At 49.8% G+C, this 14,306-nt stretch overlaps 1 protein-coding gene across 1 annotated transcript; it reads right to left on the bottom strand.

Annotated features, from left to right (window-relative positions):
- Positions 1 to 4,571: 4,571 nt before the first annotated feature.
- LOC120431353 (uncharacterized) lies at positions 4,572 to 11,306 on the bottom strand. The gene has a single exon (XM_039596481.2). The coding sequence runs from the start codon at positions 11,304 to 11,306 to the stop codon at positions 4,572 to 4,574; it is 6,735 nt and encodes a 2,244-aa protein (XP_039452415.1).
- Between the last annotated feature and the right edge of the window lie 3,000 nt (positions 11,307 to 14,306).

Genomic DNA, 14,306 nt, shown 5'->3' with positions numbered 1-14,306 from the left:
GCTAGCCGCACCTTCACACACACGCGCACGCACTCACCCGAAATACACACCGACGACAATCGACGAAACCGGAACGCGAAAAAAAAAATGCGTCCCGACGGACAGGCACCGCGAAACGGACTGGCTCAGCTCTGCTGTCATCGTGACAACCAGAGCTAGCCGCACCTTCACACACACGCGCACGCACTCACCCGAAATACACACCGACGACGATCGACGAAACCGGAACGCGAAAAAAAAAATGCGTCCCGACGGACAGGCACCGCGAGACGGACTGGCTCAGCTCTGCTGTCATCGTGACAACCAGAGCTAGCCGCACCTTCACACACACGCGCACGCACCCACCCGAAATACACACCGACGACGATCGACGAAACCGGAACGCGAAGAAAAAAAAATGCGTCCCGACGGACAGGCACCGCGAGACGGACTGGCTCAGCTCTGCTGTCATCGTGACAACCAGAGCTAGCCGCACCTTCACACACACACGCACGCACTCACCCGAAATACACACCGACAACGATCGACGAAACCGGAACGCGAAGAAAAAAAAAATGCGTCCCGACGGACAGGCACCGCGAGACGGACTGGCTCAGCTCTGCTGTCATCGTGACAACCAGAGCTAGCCGCACCTTCACACACACGCGCACGCACTCACCCGAAATACACACCGACGACGATCGACGAAACCGGAACGCGAAAAAAAAAATGCGTCCCGACGGACAGGCACCGCGAGACGGACTGGCTCAGCTCTGCTGTCATCGTGACAACCAGAGCTAGCCGCACCTTCACACACACGCGCACGCACTCACCCGAAATACACACCGACGACGATCGATGAAACCGGAACGCGAAGAAAAAAGGTGCAGGTGGTTATGTTCTACATGACCAATATGACAAAGAACTTTGTACAAAACTCTAAAAATCATGCTATTTTTATTTATATTTTTTAATTTTTTGCCTATTTATTTAATCCTGAATAATTAATTCTAATTAAATTTATTCAATCAATGGCACCGGTAGAACCTTCCCTCAGGGCCATGGCCACTCCGGGTGTGGCCAATCCTGTCAAAATGGCAATTTTAATCACCAGTATCAAAAACCATGAATTTTGATACCCATATTGCCCAAAGTCATATGGTTCGATAAATGTCCCCCGGTAGAACCTTCCCTCAGGGCCATGGCCACTCCGGGTGTGGCCAATCCTATCAAAATGGCCATTTTCATTACCAGTATCAAAAACCATGAATTTTAATACCCATATTGCCCCAAGTCGTATGGTTCGATAAATGTCCCCCCGGTAAAACCTTCCCTCAGGGCCATGGCCACTCCGGGTGTGGCCAATCCTGTCAAAATGGCCATTTTAATCACCAGTATCAAAAACCATGAATTTTGATACCCATATTGCCCCAAGTCGTATGGTTCGATAAATATCCCTCCGGTAGAACCTTCCCTCAGGGCCATGGCCACTCCGGGTGTGGCCAATCCTGTCAAAATGGCCATTTTCATTACCAGTATCAAAAACCATGAATTTTGATACTCATATTGCCCCAAGTCGTATGGTTCGATAAATGTCCCCCGGTAGAACCTTCCCTCAGGGCCATGGCCACTCCGGGTGTGGCCAATCCTGTCAAAATAACCATTTTCATTACCAGTATCAAAAACCATGAATTTTGATACCCATATTGCCCCAAGTCGTATGGTTCGATAAATGTCCCCCCGGTAGAACCTTCCCTCAGGGCCATGGCCACTCCGGGTGTGGCCAATCCTGTCAAAATAACCATTTTCATTACCAGTATCAAAAACCATGAATTTTGATACCCATATTGCCCCAAGTCGTATGGTTCGATAAATGTCCCCCCGGTAGTACCTTCCCTCAGGGCCATGGCCACTCCGGGTGTGGCCAATCCTGTCAAAATGGCCATTTTCATCACCAGCATCAAAAAACATGAATTTTGATACCCATATTGCCCCAAGTCGTATGGTTCGATAAATGTCCCTCCGGTAGAACCTTCCCTCAGGGCCATGGCCACTCCGGGTGTGGCCAATCCTGTCAAAATGGCCATTTTCATTACCAGTATCAAAAACCATGAATTTTGATACACATATTGCCCCAAGTCGTATAGTTCGATAAATGTCCCCCGGTAAAACCTTCCCTCAGGGCCATGGCCACTCCGGGTGTGGCCAATCCTGTCAAAATAACCATTTTCATTACCAGTATCAAAAACCATGAATTTTGATACCCATATTGCCCCAAGTCGTATGGTTCGATAAATGTCCCCCCGGTAGAACCTTCCCTCAGGGCCATGGCCACTCCGGGTGTGGCCAATCCTGTCAAAATAACCATTTTCATTACCAGTATCAAAAACCATGAATTTTGATACCCATATTGCCCCAAGTCGTATGGTTCGATAAATGTCCCCCCGGTAGAACCTTCCCTCAGGGCCATGGCCACTCCGGGTGTGGCCAATCCTGTCAAAATGGCCATTTTCATCACCAGCATCAAAAAACATGAATTTTGATACCCATATTGCCCCAAGTCGTATGGTTCGATAAATGTCCCTCCGGTAGAACCTTCCCTCAGGGCCATGGCCACTCCGGGTGTGGCCAATCCTGTCAAAATGGCCATTTTCATTACCAGTATCAAAAACCATGAATTTTGATACCCATATTGCCCCAAGTCGTATAGTTCGATAAATGTCCCCCGGTAAAACCTTCCCTCAGGGCCATGGCCACTCCGGGTGTGGCCAATCCTGTCAAAATGGCCATTTTCATTACCAGTATCAAAAACCATGAATTTTGATACCCATATTGCCCCAAGTCGTATGGTTCGATAAATGTCCCCCGGTAGAACCTTCCCTCAGGGCCATGGCCACTCCGGGTGTGGCCAATCCTATCAAAATGGCCATTTTCATCACCAGTATCAAAAACCATGAATTTTGATACCCATATTGCCCCAAGTCGTATGGTTCGATAAATGTCCCCCCGGTAGAACCTTCCCTCAGGGCCATGGCCACTCCGGGTGTGGCCAATATCCTACCAGTTTGGTCCGAACCCCATTGCATTGAATCATTCTGGTTTCCGAGTGACCATTCTAACAATGTTCTTTAGAACAGAATTCCTCCCAAGGTGGTGCACAACCTGTGTCTTTCAATGTGTGTATGTGTGTGTGAGCAATAAAATTACCACCGTCGATCCGTCTCTGACGGATTTTCGGTCAAAACTAACTGTTCAGAGGCTATCTGTTAGCTTATATAGTCCGCATGAAATGTGGCAACAATGGTGCAACATTCTCGCGTGACAGTTCCAAGAAAGCAGGAGACGAGGCAAAATTTGTACCATGTTGCCACATTTCATGCGGACTATATAAGCTAACAGATAGCCTCTGAACAGTTAGTTTTGACCGAAAATCCGTCAGAGACGGATCGACGGTGGTAATTTTATTGCTCACACACACATACACACATTGAAAGACACAGGTTGTGCACCAACTTGGGAGGAATTCTGTTCTAAAGAACATTGTTAGAATGGTCACTCGGAAACCAGAGTGATTCAAGGCAATGGGGTTGGGACCAAACTGGTAGGATGTTGGCCACACCTCGGAGTGGCCATGGCCCTGAGGGAAGGTTCTACCGGGGGGACATTTATCGAACCATACGACTTGGGGCAATATAGGTATAAAAATTCATGGTTTTTGATACTGGTAATGAAAATGGCCATTTTGACAGGATTGGCCACACCCGGAGTGGCCATTGCACAGTGTTCGGAATGGCAAAATTAAGTGGAATAAATTGATAACTATTTTATTTGACGTCCTAGCCAAATGGTGTCTTCGGAAGAGTTGTTGTACTTGATAGCTATCTTTTGAAGTTATTGACATACAGGGTGACGACCTTCCAGGGTGTCAACCATAATTAACTTTGTTGGATGACGTTGTAGGGCTTTGGTGTCTTGGGCAAAGTTGTAGAGGAGAAAAATTCATGAAGGTTGGTCGAAGGCGCCAAATTTGGAGCTCTTAATCTACTCGAGATATACGCCAGTTTTGCAAAAATGGTCCAAAAAGCACTTTTATGTGATAACTTAAAATGTTAGCGTTTTAGCGGCCTACTATGTTCTGAAGAGTTGTTTATGACACAAAATTACATATCTTTGCCGAAAACAGCAAAATGTTTTGAGCCTTTTGTTCGCGACGACAAATAAGTTTTCGGAGGATCTTTAGCAAACGCTTTTTTTTTAAGCAGTGTAGCTCGAAGCTGAAATGTGTATTTAGTTCAATTAATGTTTTGCCCACCAGAATTCATTTTTTTACTCACATTTAGTCTCCTAGTTCTAATCTGTCGCAAACAGAGTAAATTCGTCAGCAGACGACGGATGGAGCTGATAATCAATAGCTTAAATCTAAATACAAATAAGTTAAGTTCAGCTTCAAATAATATATAGTTTTTAGTTACCGCAAAATCAATCAGTAATTTCCTTCTCGTATCTGATTGAGGAATGATAATATAAATTCTTGTTTTGTCTCTATCTCTACCAACGGTGTCAGCGTGACATTGTCAACGTGACCGATCTTACTATAGTCTTTTTGCTGGGTCGCGTTTGGGCGATGATCCGAGGGGCACGGTCGGCGCAGTCAGCGCAGTCGGCACGGTGTGCTCGCAACATCCTCCCCCACGTGTCGCATGATGATCTGCACCAGGATCCTCAGCGTCACCAACGTCCAGCAGAGCAAGCTTGACGACTGCCCGCTCACGCACCAGACCCTTCGATGTCTGTACATCCGCCCGACGTACTCTGCCATCCTTGCCGGGATACGTCCTTGCAACGCGTCCTCGCAGCCACCCGTTCCGATGTCCTTCGTCCACAACAAGCACGAGATCACCCTCCTTGATTGGTCTCACCTCTTCGAACCATTTAGTCCTTCTCGCGATCGTCGGCAGGTATTCCTTCACCCAGCGGCTCCAGAACTCGTCCAGTGTGTGCTGGATACTGTTCCAGCTGTTTTTGATGGCCGCGCCTGCGCCGACTGGATCCTTGACGGCCTGCTGAACACCGCTCGAACTCAGCATTAGAAAATGGTTGGGGGTCAAGGACTCGCTGTCTGCGCTCTCCAGCGGCACGAAAGTCAGAGGGCGCGAGTTGACCATATGTTCCGCTTCCGCTAGTAGGGTGACCAGCGACTCCTCATCCAGCTTGCGTTCCACCGGGATTGCGCCCAGCGCGGCCTTCACGGATCTTACCATTCGTTCCCAACAGCCACCCATGTGCGGTGCGGCCGGTGGGTTGAATCGCCACTGGGTGTGGGTGTCGGTGAATGTACTGCTGAGTTCGTTGTGGTTGACCTTGGCTAATTCCTTCAACAGCTCTCCGCTGGCTCCTTGGAAATTCGTACCGTTGTCAGAGTATATCTCCTGCGGCGCTCCACGTCGCGCGATGAACCGGCGGATTGCCTTCTTGCACGAGTCCGTTGACAAGCTCGCGACGAGCTCCAGGTGAACTGCGCGGATCGTCAAGCAGGTGAAAAGCGCCACCCAGCGTTTCGCAGCACTGCGTCCAACCTTGATCAGAACCGGGCCGAAGTAGTCCACGCCCGTGAACGTGAACGGGCGCACGAAAGGGGACAACCTCACACGTGGAAGGGGTGCCATCATGGGTGCCACCGCGATGGCCTTTTTTATGCGGCAGAAACAGCACTTGTTTGCCACCTGCCGGATCAGGACCCGCAGCTTTGGGATGTTGAACTTCTGCCGGATCTCGTTGACCACCGTCTCGTTGTTTGCATGGCGAAACCTTCGGTGGTAGGAGTCCACGAGCAGCCAGGTCACGCGATGTTTGTTTGGGAGAATCACGGGAAACTTGGCGTCGAACGCGGCGAACTCGGCGGCCTCCAAGCGACTTCCAGCTCGAAGCACTCCGCTGTCGTCCAGCAGAGGGGACAACTTCAAAATGCTGCTCGATGTCTCCAAACACTCCCGTTTCTCGGCTGGCACTAGCAGGTTCTGGTTCAGCGTGGCGACCTCGTCCGGATAAGCGTCGGATTGAGCCAAGCGCCACAGGCTTCGTTCGGCTTTCTGCAGCTCCTCTCGTGTCAGCGCGCCCGGACAGGTTTCCTGCTTCAGCTTCAGTCTGCGCGCGAGAAAACGATGAACGTAGGCGACCATCCTCAGCAGGCGTTCCCATCGCGAAAACAGCTCCAGTCGAATGATGGGCTTGACCACGAAGTGGCTGAACATGAACGCTGGCCTGAGTTCTTCCGTCGCCTCAACCCGCTCGAGGCAGTCTTCGGGCCAGTCTTCTTCCTGATCGTAAATGAACTTGTGGCAGACGTAAACTTGCGCGTCGGGGTCGAAAGTTGGTCCCTTTTTACCCCACTTCGTAGCTTCGTCAGCGACGTTCATGCGCGATGGACAGTATCTCCACTCGGCGGCCTTGGACAGTGACAGGATCTCGTTGACCCGGAACGCCACATACGGGCGAAATCGGCGGAGGTCGGTTGACCTGATCCACTGCAGTGCCGTCTTGGAGTCCGACCAGAAAACGACCTTCGAAATAGGGAGTGAGTGTCCGTCCTCGATGGTCTTCCGCAAACGCGATCCAGTTACGCCCGACTGAACTTCGAGACGTGGGATGGGAAGCGGCTGTAGAGGTGCGACCTTCGTTTTGGTCGCCACCAGTGAGCACCGGACTTGGCCGCGATCCTCTAGCCGAAAGTATGCCATCGCGGAGTAAGCTTGCTCGCTGGCGTCGACAAACACGTGGAGTTGCAACGTTTTCAGGCTGGCTGGTTCGTAATCCTTGAAATAGCAACGTGGAACTCTCACCGTTTCGATTTTGCGCAGCAGCGCGATCCACTGCTTCCAGCGTCCGATGAGCTTCTCCGGGATTTTGTCTTTCCAGCCGACGCCGGATCGCCACACGTCCTGCACGAGTATTTTTCCGTGGATGACGAAGACGGCGACTAACCCGTTCGGGTCATAGATGCTCATCACGATGCTCAGCAGCTGGGTCTTCGTCGGCACCACCTCTCCAGTCAGCAGCTTCATGTTGTCCTCTCGCAGGCTCAGCGCGAACGAGAACATGTCTTCGTCGGGCAGCCACACCATTCCCAGCAGACGCTCGAATCCGTTCTCCTTCTCGATCACGAAGTTCTTGACCGTCGTAGGGTTGACCGCTCCGATCCGCGCCAGCACGGTTTTGTCGTTCGAGATCCAGTTCCGGATGTGGAATCCGGCTTTCGCGTGAACCTCGGCTACCTCTAGCGCCATCGCAACTGCTTCGTCCGCCGTATCGACACTGTCGAGGTAATCGTCGACGTAGTGCTTGTTGCGAATCGCTGCTGCCGCCTTCGGGTGATCTGCTTCGTGTTCGTTAGCGTTGAGATTTTTCACGTACTGCGAGTGGGCTGGGGAGCACGTCGTCCCAAAGATAGCGACGTCGGTCACCATGGTTTCCAGCGGCTTGTCCGGCGAATCCCTCCACAGGAACAGCTGCGCGCTGCGATCGGGTTCCCGAATCTTCACCTGGTGAAACATGGCTTCGATGTCTGCGCAGATGGCGACCTGTCTCTCCCTGAACTGGAAAAGCACGGACATCAGCGGCGTCAACAGGTCGGGCCCCTTCAAAAGCATGGTATTCAGGGACACGCCATCGACCTTGGCAGCCGCGTCCCAGATCACTCGCACTTTGCCGGGCTTTTTTGGGTTCAGTACTACTCCGAGGGGTAAATACCAGGTCCGGCGAGGGTCGAAGGTGTCCAGTTCCGCAGCGGTCGCCTTGTGCGCGAAACCTTTCGACTGGAAGTCCGCGATCTGCTTTCGTACTTGATCGTACAGTGCCGGATCTCGTCCCAGGCGTCGCTCCAAACACTTCATCCGCTTCTCCGCCATCGGTCTGCTATCCGGAAACTCCACGTAGTCCTGTTTCCAGAGAAGACCAGTTTCAAACCGCCCACCTTCGACTCGTTTGGTAGTTTCGGACAGAATCTTGTTGGCACGCTGGTCGTCGACGCTCTCCTCGCTCGGTACTGCCATGACTCCGAGGCTTTCAACCGCAAAGAAGCTCTTGACGTATTCGTGCAGGTCAACTTCGGCTTGTTCATCGGAGATGTGGAACTGGCGGTGGGCAAAAGACTGTGTAGCCGCCGGCATACTCCCGTAGACCGTCCAACCGAGGCGCGTTTTGGTAGCGATCGGTTCTCCTTTGCGTCCTTCCCGCAGCTTCAGTGTTGCGAGCAGGTGCACGTTGTTCAGACCGATGAGTATTCCGGGAACCGCAGACTGCAAGCTCGATAGCGGCAGGTCCTGCAGATACGCGAACTCCTCCGCCATGGCCGCGACGTCCATCGTTTGTTCCGGAAGTCCGAGCTTGTCCACCGTGTACACGTTCGACGCGACGAACCGCTGCGGACGATCAGCGCCAGAAAACTCCAGCTCAACCTCCCGCGTCTCCGAGAAGTTCTTCTTGATGCCGGATGTCCAGTGGATGCACAGAGATGCTTGCTTTCCTTCCAGGCCTAGGGTTGCCGCCAACTTCCGCTCCAGGAGTGTCACCGACGAGCCGTCATCGAGAAAGGCGAACGTGTTTACTTTCCCTTTCTTTCCGTACAACGTGACGGGCAACATACGGAACAATGTTGATATCGTCGGTTGACGGTGCAGTGCGACTACGCCGCTCGTTGCGGGCTCGCTGCGCTTCGCTTCCGTGGGTGCTTGTTCGTAGTGGAGCAGCGGATGATGCTTCTTCTGGCAACCTTGGACTCCGCAGGGATCGCTTTTGCACGGCCAGCGCGAGTGGGCAACCAGACAGCGACGACAAAGTCTTTTCTCCTTGACCAGCTTCCAACGGTCGTCGAGACAAAGTTTGCTGAACTTCGAGCAGTTGGCCGCCAAATGGCCGCTGTTGTCGCACATCGGGCACACCTTGATGTTCGAAGACGGACGGTCCGTCGGCTTCTCCTTGATCTCGTCGTCACCCTTGCGCCGACCTTGCTCGGCAGTCGAGTGCGTGTTGACGTACGCCGCCTTCTCCTTCTTGGGCCGGAAATCGTCCTTGGCAGCCTTCGCAGCGAACAATGTCACGCCGCTGGTAGCGGTCGCTATTTTCGACATGTAGTCGCCGAACACGTTGAGGTCCACTTCTGGCAGTTGCTCCTGGTAGAGTGCCCAGTTGAACATTACGTTGGAAGGCAACTTGGCAACGAGCTCGTGCAGCAAAATGGGGTTCGACAGGTGCTTCTCCATGCCAATAGCCTTCAAATGCCCACAGAGATTGTGGACCACCAGACCGAACGAGACGAGAGACTCCAGCTTGTCCGCTCTCGGCGCGGGGGTCGCGCGTACTTTCTCGATCATCGTGTGAACGATCTGCTCCGGTCGTCCGTACAGCAGCTTGAGAGAGGTCAGCAATTGCGGTATCGTCGACGGATTGAGGAGCAGGCTGCTCACTTCTTCTCTCGCCCTCCCCTGGATCGCACGCTGCAGTCGCAACAGGTTCTCGTTGTCGGTGTATCCGCACGTCAGCGTAGAGTGGTTATAACTGCTGATAAAGATTGGCCAGTCAACAGGATTCCCTGTGAAGACTGGGAGCTCCTTGTTGACAACCTGACGTGCAGCAATCTGCTGCGAAGTCGGTCCTTGGTACGGAGGCGGTGCCGGCAGCGGCGGCACGAGAGAGGGGAATGACTCAACGGAAGGTACGACCGACGGTGTTGTCAAAGTAGACGACCTTGAAGATGAAGATCGAGAGCTCCTTACGGAAGAACTGCCAAAGTTTGCAGAGGCGCGAGATCTCTCGTTAGATGGAGGTGGCAGGTCATCGTCAACGCGTGGTACAGATGTTGTTCCTGTGGTGCTTTCTGTTGATCGGCTTTTGTTGTTTTCGACCGTGCCGTTGCGGCCCGCCGCCGACGAGTGGTTCTTGTCCCGAGATTCTGCCAGCTTTTGCAGCCTCTCGAGCTCTCGCAAACGGTCAAGCTCTTCTTGCTGCTTGGCTTGCTGTTGCTTCTGCTCCTTGAGACGCTGTTTCAGCTCCCGCTTCTGCTCGGCCAGCTCGCGTTGTTGCTGCTGCAGTAAACGCTGCATTTCTTCCTTCTGCTCTGCTTCCACCTGCTGAAGTCGACGCTGCAGTTCTTGCTTCTGCTTCGCTTGCTCACGTTCTTGCTGCTGCAGCTTGCGTTTGAGCTGCTCTTCCCGCTGGCGCTGCAACTGCTGGTCCTCGGCGCGCTGATCCTCGAGCTGCTGAAGGAGCACAAGCAAGTTTTGCTCGTTTTTCTTCGTCTCTTCGCTTAGCTCTTCTGGAATCGGGTCGAGATCCTTCCGCTGCATGCTGTTTCGCCACTCCTCGAAAGCGGTCGAGGTGACTTTGAGGATCTTCGGGATAGCACCGGTGTTCTGCGGCTTCCCCAGTGAGATTTGCAGCAGCTTGAGCATGCTTTCCATGGTGGTAGGTGGTTCTGGAACCTCGCTGGGTGGAATTTCAGCCGCGGTCTGCCCGGGGTCCTTGGGTCCCTCAGGGATCGACTTTTCGCTGCTTTCCTCGAGACTGTCCGGCAATAGGGAGGAAATGGAGAGGGAAACGTACGGCGATTCTTTGAACGAAGCATTTGGCGAAGCGAGCGGAGTAGACGTGAACTTCACGTGCAGACTATCGGCCTTGTCCTCACTCAGTGGCTGGACGTGATCGTCAGACTCGGTCGTCTCCTTGTTGACGCCTGGACCGGTGTTCCCGGTCTCAGCCTGAGCATTGATCCACTTCTCAACCCTGCTCGTCGAAGCGCGGCTGTCTCTGCTACGGACACTACGTCCCCCATCTTCTTCTTCCTGTTCCCGAAGAAGCGCGTACTTCTTCGAGCTGTACAGGTACTGTCGCTCCAACTGCGCGAGTCGTTCCTTCGTGAGCGCTTCCTGGATCCGGAACTGCTCCTCCATCTGCTGCAGTTCTAGGGCAATTCGTGCCGAACGAGTACTGCTCACATGGGAGCCCGATGAACGGGCAGATCTTGGCCGAAAGGGCACGCAAGTACGGCACACAAACGGCGGCTGATTGACGGTTGCGGTGGTGACGTTCGCGCACGAGAAGTGGAAGTACAGCTCGCACTTTTCACACCGCACCATGTACAGCTCGGCGTTGTTCGGCCTGGTACATCCAGCGCAATCCTGCTCATCCCCTCGCTCCGGTTCGACGACAGACGGCTCGAACGGTTTCGCTGCATCATCTCGAGCGTCTCCAATTTGGAGGTTAGCTGCTTCTTGAGCCGCGCGCGTCATCGAGCGGGTCTGGCGAACGAACGACTTACGGGGATTAGAGGCCATCGTAAATAAATCTTCGAGTTTCTGTTCGCGACGACAAATAAGTTTTCGGAGGATCTTTAGCAAACGCTTTTTTTTTAAGCAGTGTAGCTCGAAGCTGAAATGTGTATTTAGTTCAATTAATGTTTTGCCCACCAGAATTCATTTTTTTACTCACATTTAGTCTCCTAGTTCTAATCTGTCGCAAACAGAGTAAATTCGTCAGCAGACGACGGATGGAGCTGATAATCAATAGCTTAAATCTAAATACAAATAAGTTAAGTTCAGCTTCAAATAATATATAGTTTTTAGTTACCGCAAAATCAATCAGTAATTTCCTTCTCGTATCTGATTGAGGAATGATAATATAAATTCTTGTTTTGTCTCTATCTCTACCAACGGTGTCAGCGTGACATTGTCAACGTGACCGATCTTACTATAGTCTTTTTGCTGGGTCGCGTTTGGGCGATGATCCGAGGGGCACGGTCGGCGCAGTCAGCGCAGTCGGCACGGTGTGCTCGCAACACCTTTATTGAGGAGTTAGGGGAAATATACCCATTCTAATCACACTAAGCCGTTCGACCAATTCTCATCACTTTTGCAGTTTTCCGCTATTAAATCAACATTTTCAGATGTATCAACAATGGAGAGTTGCTTGCTCACTTGAATTTGAGCTATTTATTACTTTGGAACAGTCAAAAACACTGTATGAGAGCTGTAATTCATGATCAAAGTGTTGATAGGCCGATAATAGAAATAGGCTGAGAAAGGGTATAGTTCCCCTATAACCATTTTAAGTGATTTTGAGCCTATTTTCAAGTTGCAATGTTTTCAAAATGGCGCATTTTGGCGCAAAACCGAACAATGCACCTGAAAGTACACACTTTCAACTACATTTCCTGAAAATATCTCCTTGTATATATTTTTAGATATCTCAATTTGAATTTGCCGATTTTTAATCAATTTATTTATAAATGTTATTCGAAATCATAATGAATACATGGTGAAAATCGGTAAATTGAAAGGTAAATTGATCGATTTTTATTGAAATTACATTGTCTATGAAAAAATATGACAACCTTTCCAGAGTGACCACATATAAAAGGAAATACTTAGTTTTAAATACGAACAATTATTTAAAATTTTCGCTTACATTATTTTTGGGAAAAACATGTATTTATTCATAATTTTAAAATGTGTATCATAATTTTAAGCATGAACAATGTTTTACTGCGGGCGTCAATAATTAGAGTTCACGTGCGGTGATACGACCGCAAGATAATGGTCGCATGACAGCCGCAAGACAACCGCAGAACAAATTTTTGGCTGTTGTCAAAGGTTGCCTGGAGTTTTGAGCTGACTTTTTGGAAAATATTGAAAACAAACCAAGTTGACAGCCAAATCAACCAGAATTTCAGTTCAACTTGCTGATTTTTACACTGCGGTAATAAGGCGGCAATAATCTCCTGTCACTCACAGCGAAGGAGAAACGTGATTTTATCTCGCAATAAGCAATATTAAAATCGATCAATTTACCCTTTCAATTTACCGATTATTACCACGTTTCAATAAGATTTCGCTTAAAAATTATAATAAATTGATAAATACCGTCAAATTTAAATTGAGATACAGTGGACTCTCTCGTTGTCGATATTGAAGGGACCGTCGAGAGCAGAAGTTATGAAATTATAGAACAAAAAATCAAAGCAATCTATTTGAAGGGACTGAAAAATTTATTGACAGCTGGAGTAATATTGATATCAAGAAGATCGACAACGAGAGAGTCCACTGTATCTCTAAATCGACACCGATAGACACGGAGATATTTTCAGAAAATGTAGTTGAAAGTGTGTACTTTCATGTGCATTATTCGGTTTTGCGCCAAAATTCGCCATTTCGAAAACATTGCAACTTAAAAATATGCTCAAAATCACTTACAAATGGTTATAACTCCTCAATAAAGGCTCACAACATTTTGCTGTCTTGGGCAAAGATGTGTAATTTTATGTCATAAACAACTCTTCAGAACATAGTAGGCCGCTAAAATGCTAACATTTTAAGTTACCTCAAAAAATTGTTTTTTTTACCATTTTTGCAAAAATGACGTAGTAGATTAAGAGCTACAAATTTGGCGCCTTTGACAAACTTTCATGAAATTTTCTCCTCTACAACTTTGCGCAATACACCAAAGCCCTACAACGTCATCCAACAGAGTTAGTTTTTGGTTGACACTCTGGAAGGTCGTCACCCTGTATGTCAATAACTTCAAAAGATAGCCCTTATCAAGTACAACAACTCTTCCGAAGACACCATTTGGCTAGGAGGTCAAATAAAGGAGTAATCAATTTATTCAAATGCCCTGAGGGAAGGTTTTACCGGGGGGATATTTATCGAACCATATAAATTGGGGCAATATGGGTATCAAAATTCATGGTTTTTGATACTGGTAATGAAAATGGACATTTTGGCAGGATTGGCCTCAACCGAAGTGGCCATGGCCCTGGGGAAGGTTCTACAGGGGACATTTATCGAACCATACGACTTGGGGCGGTACCAAAAACCATGAATTTTGATACCCATATTGTCCCAAGTCGTATGGTTCGATAAATGTCCCCCCCGGTAGAACCTTCCCTCAGGGCCATGGCCACTCCGGGTGTGGCCAATCCTGTCAAAATGGCCATTTTCATCACCAGTATCAAAAACCATGAATTTTGATACCCATATTGCCCCAAGTCGTATGGTTCGATAAATGTCCCCCCGGTAGAACCTTCCCTCAGGGCCATGGCCACTCCGGGTGTGTTCAATCCTGTCAAAATAGCCATTTTCATCACCAGTATCAAAAACCATGAATTTTGATACCCATATTGCCCCAAGTCGTATGGTTCGATAAATGTCCCCCCGGTAGAACCTTCCCTCAGGGCCATGGCCACTCCGGGTGTGGCCAATCCTGTCAAAATGGCCATTTTCATCACCAGTATCAAAAACCATGAATTTTGATACCCATATTGTCCCAAGTCGTATGGT

Source organism: Culex pipiens, chromosome 1, assembly GCF_016801865.2.
Source record: "Culex pipiens pallens isolate TS chromosome 1, TS_CPP_V2, whole genome shotgun sequence".
NCBI lineage: Eukaryota > Metazoa > Arthropoda > Insecta > Diptera > Culicidae > Culex > Culex pipiens.
This window is presented reverse-complemented; position numbering and strand designations above follow the sequence as displayed.